The sequence below is a fragment of the Tachysurus fulvidraco genome, chromosome 18, assembly GCF_022655615.1.
Source record: "Tachysurus fulvidraco isolate hzauxx_2018 chromosome 18, HZAU_PFXX_2.0, whole genome shotgun sequence".
Taxonomy (NCBI): domain Eukaryota; kingdom Metazoa; phylum Chordata; class Actinopteri; order Siluriformes; family Bagridae; genus Tachysurus; species Tachysurus fulvidraco.
This window is the reverse complement of record NC_062535.1, coordinates 13,705,927-13,722,762: the sequence shown is the minus strand read 5'-3', so window position 1 is coordinate 13,722,762 and position 16,836 is coordinate 13,705,927. Positions and strand designations below refer to the sequence as shown.

At 40.0% G+C, this 16,836-nt stretch overlaps 1 protein-coding gene across 2 annotated transcripts; it reads right to left on the bottom strand.

Annotated features, from left to right (window-relative positions):
- Positions 1-7,334: 7,334 nt before the first annotated feature.
- Positions 7,335-16,433, bottom strand: sts (steroid sulfatase (microsomal), isozyme S). 2 transcript variants are annotated; one of them, XM_027164051.2, is made up of 10 exons: positions 16,352-16,433; positions 15,886-16,032; positions 13,868-13,989; positions 13,401-13,523; positions 12,749-13,163; positions 11,784-11,920; positions 10,122-10,259; positions 9,066-9,225; positions 8,653-8,774; positions 7,335-8,577 (listed from the first exon to the last, which is right to left on the bottom strand). In XM_027164051.2, the coding sequence occupies exons 1-10, from the start codon at positions 16,354-16,356 to the stop codon at positions 8,174-8,176; spliced, it is 1,773 nt and encodes a 590-aa protein (XP_027019852.2). In that variant the 5' UTR covers positions 16,357-16,433; the 3' UTR covers positions 7,335-8,173. The 2 variants fall into 2 exon arrangements, with proteins under 2 accessions (XP_027019852.2, XP_027019853.2); XM_027164052.2 differs by having other exon boundaries at positions 16,340-16,426.
- Between the last annotated feature and the right edge of the window lie 403 nt (positions 16,434-16,836).

The following is a 16,836-nucleotide window of genomic DNA, read 5'->3' as shown; positions in this document are numbered from 1 at the left end:
TTTTTCGCAGTTGAAATATTATATATATGTTAATGACACCGGTTTATCGATTTATTGTTGCTTAGTTACAGTTCCCTTAGTGCCACGGCACTACCCACATCACAACCCACTGTTTCTATAACTGGTGGAATTGTTATTAAACTCTTCTCTTATTTGGCTGTTTTACAGGTCAAAGTTTAATACAAGTTTAATACAAACCTCAATAAGGACCATCAAATTCAACCTGAATCTAACGACAGTTTTTAATTAAAAAAGATTCCAGTGAAAACGAACGCGAGTCTCGTCTCTGAACCTTCGTTAGTGGAATGCTGCAAATGTTTTCGAGAACCTCCGCCCGAGAGAAAAAATATGTAAACTCTTTGCAGACGCTACCAAATAACACCATCGGGTTCCCTCTTGCCAATCGTGCTACATAAAAGTTAATCACGTCAGTGAATCGATCAAAGTTTCCGTCAGTATAACGCAACCGTTTACACCAGTTTAAATGCAAAACCACTAGAATTTCTCTGTTTCCACCAGTTTAACAGCCTCCCATTTCCACAGGGTTAATAGTCAAACCTCTAGAACTGAGCCAAGTTTCCGTCAGTTTAATAGTCACTGTGTTGTTTGTTGTTGTTTAGCATTAAACATAAAACCTGTTGCGTTAATGATGTAATAATCTCAGTAGACAGAGTTCTCCATCCTTCTCATACTCCACGTTGCTATACAGGAGAGGAGATAATGTTGAGAGAAGAGATATGTTGGGATTTGAAGTGAGATTGTGTCTTCTTCTCGAGGATAGAGCATCTCCTGCCCCCTGTGGAGGCTGATCTGGTGTTTTTTGGAAAGTCTGCTCAACTCAAAACAGGCAGCTGGTGTAACTGTTGAATTATGGGCGGAATGTTACGTGCGAGGAGCCTGGAGTCTGGCAGCTCAAGTTTAAATATATTTGAAGTGTATTTCTGGATTTAACCGAGATGCCAATGTAGAGAGAATTGGCTTAGCCTGAGCATGACGTTATGAAAGCAGGAAGAAAAAATAAGTGGGGGTTGAAGCTGTGTAGCTGAAGGAACGTGCCCTCGCAGAGCTCTTACTGGAGTGCAGAATCAAAGATGAAGCCTGTCTTATGCGAGAACACTATCTTCCGAAGCTAAAACTCACAGCAGGGTCTCTGCCACCAGTTTTTATAACAACAGCGGAACAGAATTTGTCTGCAGGTCCTTCGGTTTCATGCTCGAAGAACAAGCGTAACCGCGAGAGAGGCCGTTTGAACTCGGCGAGTTGTCTAACCTCTCGCAACAGCCATTTTGCTCGGCCTTGATTTCGCCGGTTATGTTTCCCCCGGGGAAGGGTGAAAGATTAGTGGCACGCTATGTGTGTGTTTGTGATTTGAAGTAAGAGAGAGTAAGAAAAAGAGAGATGAGGAGACATAAATATGCCTTCAACTTGCCTTCAAGCAGCCTGATGGAACTCTGTTCCACAGGAAACATTTGTGCACCGAGCCTGCGGGGTTTTTGCCTACCTTTTTGATAAAATGTGTTTATTTAACATTCAACACGATGCAGCCTGCTATGAAAAGTTCCACCAAAGCAGACACATTATTCATGCTTTAGTTTAACGTGCATTGTGGGTAATTATAAAGCCCAGACCTTAGTTAGTTATTTATCATGAGATAATTTAAGCTGGAGACAAAGAAACTTTATATATACCAAGTCACCACCACTGTGCTCACTAAATCACTCCCAGTTTCCACCAGTTTAAGAGTAAATACACTGGAATTGATCCATGTTTCCACCTGTTGATTAGCCAAACCACTTGAACTGATCCATTTTTCCACCAGCTTAATAAATTGACCACTAGAATTCTTCTGTTTCCACCAGTCTGACAGCCAAATCACTTGAACCCACCCATTTCCACAGGCTTAATAGGCAACCATCTAGAACCGAGCCCTGTTTTCTCCAGTTTAATAAGTTCACTGTGTTGACTGTTGTGGTTGTTTATCACTAAACATAAAACCTGTTACAGAAGTTCCACCAGAGGAGACACACGAAGGCGTAGTTTAGACGTTAACACCGCAGCTGCTTCAGTTAGTCTCCATTAGACACAAGCTGCATATTATTTACTGAGCACCATTAAGTTGATGCTGATGAATGAATCAGCTTTGTGGATCACTGGCGTCGCATGATATCCCATTCATCTTAAAACTTAAGACGGAGCATAGTTGAGACATTACTCATGTTATGGATTCTCTGGAGCATCTACTGTGGGTAATTAAGAAGCATGTGTCATATTTAGATATTTATCATTTGATAATTGTGTTGAGACATTCTTTGTAGAAACAGTTATTTTTTTTAACACAGAGACTTGACTCTATTTTCATTCCAATGTTTTCAGTTCCTTTATGATGTGATCTGCGATCGGTATATGATCTTGTATATGCTACTGTACATCACACAGCAATCAGCCACTAATGGCTAGTTTCATAATGCTATCCATTCAAACCAATAATCATGGCCGATTGCAGGAATCCGAATTTGTCTCAACTGTCAGGTGAAAACATTTGTTTTGCAACTCAGAATCATCGTCATAACTCCTTGACAAAATTCTACAGTAAGAATAAATCTAGAGGAACCAAGCTGTTTCCACCAGTTTACTAGACAAACCATTAGAACCAAGATGTCTTTCCACCAGTTTAATAACCAAACCATTAGAGCCAAGCCTTGTCTTCACCACTTGTCTCCAAGAACCGAGTTGCAAGAACCAAGCCATGTTTCCACCAGTTTAATACCCAGACCAATAGAACTGATCCAGTTTTCCAACAGTTCAATGGCCAGACCACTAAAAGTGATCCATTTTCCCACCAGTTTAATAATCAAACTGCTTTAATCGATAAAGTTTCTACCAGTTTGATTGCCAACTCTAGAATCGATCCTCCTTTTATATCAGCTTGGTTCTATCATGCCCTGGTTCCATCTAGTTATTTAGTCAAACCGATAGAACCTAGCCATAAATAGTTTAACTTCATATTTTTATGAAAATCATGTAAACAACGGTTCTTGTCATAGTGACAAAATGATATCAGACTTAAGATGCCAATGTAACTGTTTCTTTTTTCTTAAAGCGTATTGGCAGCAGAAAACTGAGTTCATGGCAGAAATACACAGAAAACCAAATCGTACACTGGCTCTAGAACAAACACTGGTAGCTTGTTGGTGGAAAACAGGTACCAGAGGCCCTTGACTGCTTAACACAATCCTTCGGTTGTATCTTGTCTCAGTTGTTAGATAGACTGGATAAAACTGTCTGCCAAATTAAAGTCCTTATGAGACAGCACATCTTCAGCCAGCATCATTAGTAAGATGTCCATTCCAGAATTTACACTCGTAGAACAGCTGGATGCTGTGTTTAAAGGGAAAAAAAAACAGGTTTTTATATTTTTACCCGGCTTGTAACACATGCACCTGGGGCTAGAGATTCCCTGGCTCACACTCCTGGTATTTCTCGTTCTTTCCGATGGAAACGTGGCTCCAAGAATAGAAGGAATCTTACTGTGCTTGTTTTCTGGAGGTTCCCCAACATGTGTATTCATTTGACTATTTAATTACACCCTGCCATGTCATGAGCCGTGAGAAAGAGAGAGAGTGCAGTAAAATAAAAATAAGGGAAAGTATGGACTGCTGTGTGTAGACAACCATCCTGTGCTCTGAAGTTTGTCCTTAACATATGTGCGAGAACCACTTTGTTGCACAAATAGGACTATGCCGAGCCCAGCTGAGCTGCACAGGTTCTTTTGTAAAGAGAAAGGTTAATGTCTGCCAGTGTGCCAAGCATTTCTGAGTTTGCTTGAGGATGAAAAACATTGGAAATGTCAGATGGGAAAAAAATCTTTGTGAATATGGCCTATGTTTGAACCATATTGGGTTCCATTGGGGTAAACAGAACCGAAATGGCAAATGAAGTCATCAAAGTGATGGACTGATAGTAAAGGTCTGTTGGGACTTAAATCTTACGTTGACCCCCCAAAAAAAAAAACCCCGAAGGAGCAGGTGTTTAGTTTTGTGCAACAGATATGAATGAAGCTTGTTCATTAACAGGAATAAATTGGACTAGACTCTTCAGTAAAATTGCTTTCCAACCAAGTTCATCCAAACAAGATTGTTAGAAAACGTTGCCGGCAGACAGATCCAAAAGTAACTGTATGGATTGGTGGGATTAGTCAGTATTCCTCCAGAAGTGGTTTAACCTCTATTTGGAGGAATGGTTAGGTGACTGAGGGTAGGGAGTGTATCTCTGCAGTACATATGCAGTGTATTGGCACATCTGGGTGCTGAGTGATTTCATTGTGGTTCCAGCCAGAGTTAACACATGGTCATGGCGATAGATAAAAAGCTGAGTTTACTTTCAGTCTCACCAATAATCCAAAAATATTTCACATCTCATCATTACGGTGTGGCCAAACTGGTGAACTGGAACTTTTCCTTCATTCATTTTCTACCGCTTATCCGAACTTCTCGGGTCATCGGGCATCAAGGCAGGATACACCCTGGACAGAGTGCTAACCCATCGCAGGGCACACATACCATACACTCTCATTCACTCACACACTCACACACTACGGACAATTTTTCCAGAGATGCCAATCAACCTACCATGCATGTCTTTGGACCGGGGGAGGAAACTGGAGTACCCGGAGGAAACCCCCGAGGCACGGGGAAAACATGCAAGCTCCACACACACAAGGAGGAGGCGGGAATCGAACCCCCAACCCTGGAGGTGTGAGGCGAACGTGCTAACCACTAAGCCACCGTGCACCCCTCTGAAATGGAACTTGAATTGCAAATTATTTACATATCATTACTACAATGAAAAAAATGCTCCTTGTTTCCCTTTTGGGGTTAACTTTATATTGTGTCGAACTAATAAAGAAGAAAACAAATAACAAAACAACAAACATATTTCACACTGCAAAAGAACAGAGTGTTCGGTTTTTTCCAACTCAACATTTACTGGGGTTAATCACTTTGATGACCCATTGATGATGATGAGGGTAGGTAACACAAAAGAGTTCAATCAAACTGGCAGCACCACAATTGGCACTTAATTGTTAATTAATATAGCAAAGTGTTTACAAAAACAGAGTCTAATTTCATTATTTGCCACACGTTAAGTCATTTGGAGGAAAGTAAATTTTAGTCATTATGCTGTGACTATATGAACACAAAACCTTCATCAGTCTCATTAACCATTGACTGGAAGTAGCATTTTTTTCCCAAACAGTTATCAAAAAATCTGATTTAATGAAGTTCAAGGCAGACAGAAATTAAAGACGCTGAGAACGGGATGCATTTTTCTGTCTTGAGATGGACCAGGACCAGCTGGCTCGAATGCAGTGAAGGAAAACATGGCTGTATAGCGACGTTGGCATCAGAAACTCTACTCTTTAAATAAACCATCTACTCCATTGCCAGGTGCTCCCTAGCTCCAAACTGCCAAACTATTACCACTTTCCCAAGCATACGGTCGTAATTGAGTAAGCCAGACTTGCCAGTGTCTTACCTCATGCTCAAGATAATTCTCAATAAGCATGAGGTAAATGAAAGTTCTCAGTCTGGGATTCAAACCAACTCCTTGTCATAAGTGGATTGTGGTTCTCTGAACGTCCTAGATCAGAGAGAATCTCATCCTGGGAGTTTTTTCCACACCTGAGATGTTTAGAAGCTTACGGTGAATAATGTCTAATGTCTTACATATGGCATGATTCTTCAACCTGTAGTCGCCCATCATTGAGTTTGTATGACATGATACCCATTTTACACCAATGATATAGGCATATCTATAACATCTTCCATCATCTGTCTTTTGGAATTAGTAAGTTGCATTCACAAATACAGAGATTTTATCACTGCAAGTCTCCATTTGCTGTAAGATGCAGTCACCCATAGGCATTTCTACTAATGGTTGCCATAGTAACAACATTTCTCCGTGGGCAGCGCAACTAGCATTCCACTTGACAACAAATCAGTTTTCTTGCTGCTCAAATGAAACATTCTGGAGGGAGAGGTTGAGTTTGTATAATAAATCAGTGTGTAGATGCATCATATCATATATGTGCTCTACTGACTCCACTCCCGGCGGTAGTCGCTGCACCAAGTCTCTCCATAGTTAAATTAAGTTTAACTTTTCTCACCTTTGTCACATCGCTTCACCGTACTGTGAAAAGCACCGGGTTTGGGCGTACTGTGATGGAAGAGCTCGCTTCTTCTTTTCACCTGTGCGCACCTCAAAGAAATCAATGAAGCTTCCATATGCCTTTGATAAAGCAGCCGAACTCAAAGGCAGAGTGAGATTTCTTCTCTTTCATCTGCTGTGCTTGAAGATCAGTGCAGTAGATCAGCAGAAGAGCCTGGGATGCAAGTTCCAACACTCGCCAGCATGCCAAGGGATTTTAATTTTAATTCCTCTATTATGTCCGGTCATGGGATTACAGATTAAATCCTGGTCATGTGATATTTAGTGTCGAATTTCAAGGTTTCAGGGGTACTTCATTATTAGGTTAAACAGGAGGTAAAGAGTTTCACCTTCACTTATTGTCATTTTGTCAGGTATTCACAAAGATGCAAGACTCAGGGTTCTAGAATTATTAATGTCCTAGGAATAGGATTAAACCTGACATACTTACAGTAGCTCTATGTTTTAGCTTTACATTCCTAGCCTTCTGGGGCACTACATTACTACATGACAATTGTGGAAGGCTGGAATGGGACTCTTTCAGCCCAGGGTTTACACGTTGAAGATCAGTCCAAAAAACAACAACAACAACAAAAAACAAAACGGTACATCCTGTCTGCCATTTGGGGTCGTGACAAAATATGTACTCTGAATGGATAAATGCCCATAGGGTATGTGGTTGAGACTAAAAAAAAAAAAGTGCAAAGTGTAAAAATTTAAGCAAAAATAATGTGGAGATAGATTTAATCATTGCCACTTTATTTTGGTCATTGCACCCTACAAAAACAGAACTGTTAAAACCATCAAGGACTCAATCCACCCCAGTAACCATCGTTGCACTTTGCTGCCATCTGGTAAGCGCTACCGTAGCCTGATGGCAAAAACCGAGAGACTTAAGCCCCGTTCACACTGCAGGTTAAAGTGGCCCAAATCTGATTTTTTTGGGGTCAAGTGACCAGGTCAGACATCTTCAGGAGTAGTGTGAACATTCAAATCTGGCCCAGATCTGTTTTTTTTTCAAATCAGATTCAGACCACTTCCATATGTGGTCCTGAATCAGACCCAAATCTGATTTTTTTACGTCAATCTACATCGACATTCGTCACAATTATGCGGCGAGTACGCACACAAACGTGACTATGCCTACAAAATGGATCAAATAATCAAATGTTGCCCTCGACATTCGAAAATTTTCAAAACACTGCATCTCTGTGCTGCCATTACACACACATTTAGAAAGAAAAGCGAAAATGCTTACAACCTCTATAACCCCGCCAACTTTAGCGCAACGGCGTGCTGCGTGTGACATCATTGTTATTGTTCGTTTGCGCATGCGGGTCAGTTCGAAACAGCAAACAGTTCACACTGGTATCTGATATTTTTAAAAGGTAATGTGAACAAACAAGCAAAAAAAAAATCAGAGCAAAATATCCGAATTAAGCATTAAGACTTGCATCGTGAACGTGGCCTTAGGAGTTTCTTCCCCCAGGCCATCAGGCTCCTAAACTCAAAACCAGCCTCTTAACATCTTCATGTCTCCACTTAATATTCACTTTATCAGTAAGATATTTATCACACTGACATACTGAAAGTGTCAACCTGTTTGCACATTTGCCTCTTGTACATCCCTGTGTATTTTAATATTTAATACTACAGTTTACTTTCATGCACATCATTTTCCATTTTATATTTAATTCTCTAGTATACATCTTTTTTATATTTTATTCTTATATTTTTACTGTTTACTTTTATTTCATTCTTTCATAGCTATATTTAGGTATATTTTCATTTGTGTTGAATTTTTTAATAATTGCACTATCCATGGAGCGGACCTGACTCACATTTCACTGCTGGTTATATACGCTCTATATAACTGTGTATGGGACAAATAAAAATCTTGAATCTTGAAAGACAAAACAGCACCAAAATGCAAAGTAGGCATCATTACACAGTCATAGCTATTGACTCATTCGTTTTGCCGCCGCTGCCCCGTTGCTGCATTTCCCATAATCCCACTCGGCCAGTCTCGTTGACACTTGCACAGCTGGTAGATGGAAGAGCAACACGGCTGGAGCCAGGGCTTCCAGAGCATGTGTGTGGCTGAGAGCTGGTTCTCGGTGGGTTCAACACCCTGCGTGTGCACCCTCTTCGCCTCCATGATCACCTCTAGCACAGAGCTGAAGTCAGGCTCTGTATCTGGGGTTAGCGGGTTCATTTCAGATGGGTCTTTCGAAAGATCGTACAGCAGCGGAGGGTCGTGTCGGGTCACGTAGGCCTCTGTGCAGAAGCACGTGTGCGTGTGGAAACAGGTGGTAGAGTTTTCAGGGTAGAAATTAGGTGTGAAGAAAAAGGCTTTCCATATTGAGGTACCTGGTAAAAAGAGACAGACAAGTACAAAATAAACCTTCTGTGTGTTTGTGTGTGTGTGTGTGTTTTATGACTCACTGTTAGCGGGGTGCCACCTCACAGCATTCAGAAAGGCATTGCAGTAATGGAACAGAAATTCATGTTCTGAACGCTGCACTCGTCCCTGCAGCAATGGCATGAGGTCACGTCCATCTATCTCCCTGAAAAGTACATGCACACTGAGAGCTGTCTGCTGTCTTGCATTATGAGCTGCATTTGTTTTGCCATTTCGCGTTATGAGTGTATGTAGTATAGTATACCAGAGCAATATGTGTAAAAATCCTTACATTTTATTCAACTGCTATTCAACTTTGATTCATCAGGTATATGTTTGACAACTTTTGACCTTTCTACTGTAGAATTATTTATGCAGAAATACATAAGCTTCAACCCAAATTTGTCCAAGTGGTCATTCTTGATTGGCAGCAATGTGGTTTTTATGACAGACCCACCTATCACTGGGGACGTTAGCGCCAGCTAATTTCACCACACTAGGGAAGAGGTCCATGTTACTAGTGACCTCATCAATAACCTTTCCTCCAGGTAATTTTCCCGGCCAGTGTAGGATCCCCGGCACCCTAATCCCTCCTTCCCAATTGGTTGATTTCCCTCCTGCTCAAAAAGAGAAGTCATCACTGAGACATTGTTAGCATTTAGAGTGTGACATAAGAAAATACCATTAATGGACTAAAAAAAATTCTTTTAATTTTAATTAGTGCTCATTTCAAGAACTCTTGAAAATGAGTGCTCTTTGTGGACACTTGGCATTTCAAATAAAATACTTAATTATCATTGGCGCATCTCTCACTACACACACTGGCAACTAGCATTTTCATGTTTTCAATAATATCTACTATTTATAACTTTTCTTGACTTACCGCTGTTCTGTTGACAGTTGGTTACCTCCTTACAATTTATAACTATTCCTTATGAAGATGTCTGTTCTTATAACTGCTCTCTTCCCTCTGATGTACAGTTACACACTATAAATATGGCTGTTCTAATAACTGTTCTCTTCCCTCTGATGTACAGTTACACACTATAAATATGGCTGTTCTAATAACTGTTCTCTTCCCTCTGATGTATTGTTACACACTATAAAGTTGGCTGTTCTAACTGCTCTCCTTCTTTTTGATGTATTACTAATCTAATCTAATCTAATCTAATCTATAAAGATGGCTGTTCTGATAACTCTGATGTACAGTTACACACTATAAAAATGGCTGTTCTAATAACTGCTCTTTTCCCTCTGATGTACAGTTACACACTATAAAAATGGCTGTTCTAATAACTGCTCTTTTCCCTCTGATGTACAGTTACACACTATAAAAATGGCTGTTCTAATAACTGCTCTTTTCCCTCTGATGTACAGTTACACACTATAAAGATGGCTGTTTTAATAACTGCTCTACTACCCACTACTCACTTTCCTCTGAAGTATTACTACTTTCTATAAACAGTGCCTTTCTATCCACTGTTTTCCTCCCTGTGGTGTTTATACGCTCTACCTTTATATATGCCGTTGTAACCTCTGTGCACCTCGCCATGGATGGATATCTCCTCTAAGTGCGGGCCTTGATCTGAGGTCAAATAAACCAGTGTATTTTCCTTCAGCTTTAGTCGCTCCAGAGATTTCATTATCTGGCCTGGGATCAGAAAAAAAAGATACACTGTGATGACGTATTATCGATATACAAGGAAGAAAATAAAAAATCAATAATAATCTAGTTTATGTACATAGAAAGGATTTTACTGCTTGGTTATTGACAAACTGGCTCCGCCCACAAACAGACAGTGGCATGCAAATGAGACATGCGCGCACGAGCTGTGAGACAAGATACTATACGTTTTTTCACATAAATCTCCCTAGTTACTGTGTTGCCAGGCAAATTTTCTAATCTCACCCCACGCTGTATAACCTCAGACACGACTCTTCACATATCTAATAGAGCTAGCTCACTAACTCTATCTAGCTAATAAAATGTACAGAACAAATCTATCACCCGTGGTGTTTCTTTTTTTTTTTTTTTTTTTGGTTTGTTTGTTTATTTAATCTGTGTTCTTCAGGAATCTTCTGCAGCAACCCATGCATTTTGTATTGTAGCGTGTGAGAAATGCCACACGTGAGCTTTTTTTTAATCTAATGGGGACATTCAGTTTTAAACACCATGACATTGGCATGACATCATCATTATTCAATAGTTTTACATGCCGGCTAGTGGCTGGTAAAATCAATATTTGGTGAAGTCCAATAATTAGTAAGATACATGTATCACTATGTAGGTAAAAAAAAAAACAATTCTTAATGTGAACTGTCTGAATAGGTTCCATTAACCTGTCAGTATCCGTTTAATTCCATTTTTGACATTAAAGATGATGGTTTTTCCATACGGAGGTGTTTTCTTTTCCGACTGGATATTAGAAACCTGCATATCAGCGATCAGCAAGGTACTGCAAGCTTTCCGGTTGTGCTAAACGCTCTGAATTCAAATCACACACTACCTTCTTTCAATCATTTAACTGCAGCAGATGGATAGAGATGACTAAACTTGTATAAAACGGAACACCAGTCACCGTGGCCTCCGCCATTAAATGCTCATTTGCTCATAAGTTTTTTTACAGCTTAAAAAAAATAAAAACTTTATGCAGTTGCACAGACAACAAAGGTGCCTAGAGATTATAGCTGTTGTAACTGGCGCTGACATGAAAATAAAGATGTTATCGGGAAACGAGCTCCTCCTACCGCCTGAGTTCTTTTTTTCTTGCAGCCGCTATACTCAGTCAGTCTCAGTCCCTCAAACAATTTGAAGATTTTGCGAATGTAGAAATTCAAGCAAAATCAAGCGGATATTCATTCATTCATTCATTCATTTTCTACCGCTTATCTGAATTTCTCGGGTCACGGGGAGCCTGTGCCTATCACAGGCATCTTTGGGCATCAAGGCAGGATACACCCTGGACAGAGTGCCAACCCATCGCAGGGCACACACACACTCTCATTCACTCACACACTCACACACTACGGACAATTTTTCCACAGATGCCAATCAACCTACCATGCATGTCTTTGGACCGGGGGAGGAAATGGCACAATGACCAAAAAAAAAAGAAAAAAAAGAAAGAAATTCTGGAGAAATTGATTTTTGACACTCAAAGCCAAGACTCAGTACCTACACTCCAGTCCACTTCCATCACCGCATCTCCGTATAGTCCGTGCCGGCTTTTACCCCGGAAGGAAGGAGAAGCGAAGAGAGCTGTGTGAACTTGTATGAAGGAGAAGAAGAGCAGGAACGGTCGTTCAGAATTCCTGTCAAACAATATAAAATTAATCAGCTGTATTAAATCAGCCTTTGTTAAAGATAATAAAGCAAATCTTCTCCAAAGCTTGGGCAAACGGATAAGAAGCCGGACAATTATTTGTGATACAAATATTAAAAATATACTGATGACAAGGCTGGGATCCGGGATTGATCAGATATCATCTTCGTTTGCTCATGTTCATAAAAAAGGTACGGATATCAAATATGATGTACGCCTGGTGTATTGTTTAGTGATAATAATCAGGCAAAAAAGAATAACATCTATCTGGATACATTTCATAATTAATAATAGCAATAGAGAAAATTATTGAGATACAAGAGAAGACTCTCCAACTCAAATAACCTGAACAAATAGGTTAGACGTATTAAAAACTGTTAAATAAGGAAGTTTAAACTGTATATTTAATAGTGAACGTGCCATAAATGATGCACACAGACTGCACTTCATTTCGGCGAGCACTGAGACACACGTATGCTTCTTAAGGTTCTAATCTTTCCTCTTGAGTCAGCTTGCTCGCTGCTCCGGCTCATATCCACTGGAAACACACTGGGCATTAAATATACTGGTTTAATGCGTAACATTAAACATAGGCCTCAGCAGAATCCTCAGTTCATTGCTAGCGACACAAAAGCGCAAAATAACATAAAAAGAGCTAAATAAAACGGTCATAAATGTTTACTGAATGTTTAATTGCAGTTAAACTTGTGTGTTATAATAGAACACTTTGAAGCAAACACTTATCACTTGGGTTTAGGTTAATGGAAATCTGTCGATGGAGTATTTCTTTCATTAAAAATGGTCAATGTTCACAGACCTCTCCAGGAACTCGATGGCTTCTTTGGTCATCTTCTGCGTGAGGTTTTCGGACACGTATGGCTGCTCCACCACCTCGTCTCCTCTCATTAATAAGCAGTTGAAGTAGGGGAACATGAGCACCCACAGGAAAAACAGAGCTATGGCTGTAAACAGCATCATCCCCAGGCACAGAACGAGTCTGCGAGATATGAGAACCAGTCCTTTAGCATGGAGGAGGAGCAGAGTGGCGAGCGCAGCACCCAGCTCTCTGTAGGGAATGTGGTTTCGGACGTTGTACAAGACTGAGCCGTGGCCTGGCTGACAGTCTCGCAGGTTGGTCATGGGGATGCCGTAGAAGTGCTCAAAACCATGAGCACTGGGATGGTGGCAGTGATCTGTGTTGTGCATACAATTCAGGCCCAAGTGCCATTTTCCTGCAGTGGAAAATAATAATAAAAAATCGCATGTTGTTTCTATGCGAGACCAACGATTCTGTCTTGATGCCTTTTAGTAAAGGCGGCTGCCTCGAGGCAAAACACAAATGTTTTCCCTGCAATTTAAAGAAAACCGAAAGGCAACTATAGATTTTTAATGACCCATGCCAAATGAATATGGCACGCTGAATGTACACTAGGAAATGTTTTTTTATGATGTATATATATAGTGCATACCAATCAGAGCTGTTGCATAGCCTTGTTCCTTCACGATCTTGGCAAACGTGATCTCCTCCTTAGGAAGGCCACCAGATACGGCAGAGGTTATATACACGCCAACAAGACCGTGACTGGCCATTCCTTCAGCGTAATCACACACGGATTATATGAATTAACCATCATATTTTTTTTATGTTTATGAGTGTCAAACGACAATATTTAGACATAATTACATGATATACTGTACACCTACAAATATAAATTGTTCGCTACCTGCCCGTAGTAAGGTAAGTTGTAGCTTGACAACATAGAGCATATCTTCTCCCTCGACGTAAGGGTAAGCTATCATAATGAAAAGCCTACATTCTGACAGCTTTACTACAGAGCCCAGTAAATCTTCAGAACTAAAGCATATCATACCACACATTCAGTGAAATAACTACATTCCCTACCGGTTCGCAGCGGGATGCCACGCTAATGCTGACCTGATCGGATGGGGTATCTGCCGGTGAGAAAGGCAGCTCTGCTGGGTGTACACAAAGGAGAGGCTGCGATGTGCTGGGTCAGCTTCACTCCATCCTCCGCCAGCCTGTCAATGTGAGGGGTCCTGCGGCGCAAAACACAAAGCACATCCATTACAGTCTTCTTCTCCACACTGCAGCACTTGATGAATAAGTGAATACGGTTGATGGCTGACAAGGGATTCGGTTCTAACGACTTTATCATATCAAACATTAATTACATGCTTCAGCAGAAAATACAATTTACAAAATGCAGATTTTCTGCTCATCTTAATCAAAGTCGATCAGCCGATACGTGTTTTGTACTGTATCCGACGTCTGCTTCTTTAGTTTTACACTAGAGCCATGACAGCTGACGCATGGAAGTCTCAAAATTACAAAAGTCCCTGCAAATATCTGCCTCAACTCATGTCCGGGTTTGATGATGATGATAATGATGCTGTGGTTTACAATACGGAAGATTCCGAATAATGCACCTTTCCAGAATCTTTCACAATTTTACATTCTTATAATACTGTATAATTGGCATCGTTCCAGGTAAAGAAGTTTGACGCAGCAGGTAACATTACACCCGCACACCTCCAGAAGCCTTGGTTCTGTTCTGAGCGTTAGTGTTTTTACCGATCAGAAGAGACCGGCATTGACAGCAGGTCTAATCATTTTTGTCATATATTTTTATATTAGGTATTAGCTTTGTTAGGGTCATTATCAGTAGCATAGAGAAGGGCCCTTGAAAGACTGCTCTGCTTCTTGGACAACACCGATCACCCTGCACAGAATATTCACCAGGCAGATGAGTGTGTTCAGTGGTAGACTGCTGTCTCTGTCAGACTCCACTACAAGACAGTTTTACTGTGTCTGGGAAATCTTATTTCTCCGTATGTTGCTACTGGAAGATGAATTTTCTCCAGGATCCAGGATCTATCTATCTAACTAATCTAAACATCCAAATCATTACTACTTCAAGCCAAATGTTCCTCAACCATGACCAGGAGAGTACAAGAGACTAAATATGTTTATATAATGTTGTAAAAATATAATGACTAATGTTGTAAAAATATAATGATAATGATGTAAAAATATACGAACCCCTGGTCACAGGGGTATAAACACTTAACATTCGGAAATAAGGGCTAATAATATGTATTAGATACTACTGTACTAATAACGATGCCTTTCACTCTCCCTCTCCATCGACTGGCTGCCAGCTCTTGCGTATCACCATGAAGTCAGACTTCTGTTGACTTTCATGTGTCTGAGTTGACATACTGTAGGAAGTATCACCATTTCTCCTGACTCAATCTATTTTTTTTTTTACACTTTTCACAAAAAGAAAAAATCTACACATGTAGAAATCATACATTAAACATTATTCTTTGTTTGCACGATTAATATTACACTAGCATTGCTATAATTACTGCCAGTTGCTCTTATCAGACCTGAAAGATGGCTTGATTCATGATTTAAAAGTGTTGTGATATTCAATCCATGGCTCGTGAGGCTCACAACTATCCTGTCCTTATTTCTCCCCAGTCGGTGCAAACATTTTGTGGCAGTTTTTCATCACTGTCGAGTCCCTGAACAGCTCTCACTCGAATTGAATGCAAACGTAAAGGACACTTGCCGCTCTCAATCTCCTCCTCAGTCAATGCAGCTAAAAGGAATGACACTTTAATGAATGGATATGGGAGGCGGGATGGTGAAGAGGAGTGCCTCATCTATATCAATCTGCCTACATAGAGTGGGTCATCATCTATGACAACCCCATGAAGCGCCTGATTAAACCACACAACCCTGCCCTGTCTGTGCTTATATTTAGGACAGACTGCCGTATTTGTTCTTCCAGTTGTCCTTCCAGTACGGCTATTTGTTTGAGATTTAGACATCGCTTTTTCTTTGTATTGCTCGGCTGTTGTGTATGAAAAAGCACTCAGTCCCTGAAGGGCTTAAATGAAAGCCGACAGTGACGCCACGCAGCCTACTTCAGAGTTGTGTTTCCATAGCATCCAAGGTCTCCTATTCCCAGATCATCCACCATCATTAGGACGAAATTAGGCTTCGTAACAGCCCAAGCTGTAGGAGCACACAGCAGCGTGCCGAGAAAGATCAGGGTCCATGGAGATTTCATTCTGCATGGGGTGAAATAAAAAGACACAAAGCATTCAACAATGAATTCTTATTTGCCAATCAGCCATACCTTTATTAGAGGAGCTGAAACAAAAAGTCACATCCTTATACAGGTCACATAATGGTATCATTATAATGGTATCCTTATAACATATCCCAATGTAGTATAGAATTATAATTGTACTATTGTATTATAAGTATTATAAGCAGTCACATGGTCAAATGGTCAAATACCAAATAACTACGAGTTTACAGACGAGTCCGCTAAATAAAACAAACAATAATACTTATAATAGTGCACTGTATTACTTATTATATTACTTCATAACGCTCCGTTTGGCTCGATTGACTTTAACAGATCAAAACAAGAAAGTTAACGAAAGTGGTTGTCACGTGACCTGCGGCTAAGGTTTTGATTGGACGACTCTCGGTTGTTGTTTTTAATATATACAGATTTATTTTGCCAGCTTTTCTGACTGTTTATAATAATAAGTAATAAACTTGATCATGATTAAGATTATGATTGAATTGAATGTCTTACGTAAAAGACTGAACTAAAACTGACTGAAGACGCTTTAAATTCATTTAATTCATTCAATTCATTAAAAATATCATATGTAAATCTTGAAAGGCTGTTTATTTTAGGCTCAACTCCTAAACATAGATTCCAGATTGAGTTTATACATTACTGTATTACATGGTGTTGGAAAAAAAATTAAAAGAACTGAAATAATTGACTCTTTATTAATTTTACACTATATTTATTATCACTAGAACACTGTAATATAACTTTGGTACATTATAAA

What these genes read in the sequence shown, in the direction of transcription:
- sts (XM_027164051.2), bottom strand. An exon ending in TATGGAAACACAACTCTGAA is followed by an intron (nt 13,990 to 15,885) that starts GTAGGCTGCGTG and finishes TTTGCGCCGCAG; the next exon opens with GACCCCTCACATTGACAGGC. An exon ending in TTACAACGGCATATATAAAG is followed by an intron (nt 9,226 to 10,121) that starts GTAGAGCGTATA and finishes CTTTTTGAGCAG; the next exon opens with GAGGGAAATCAACCAATTGG.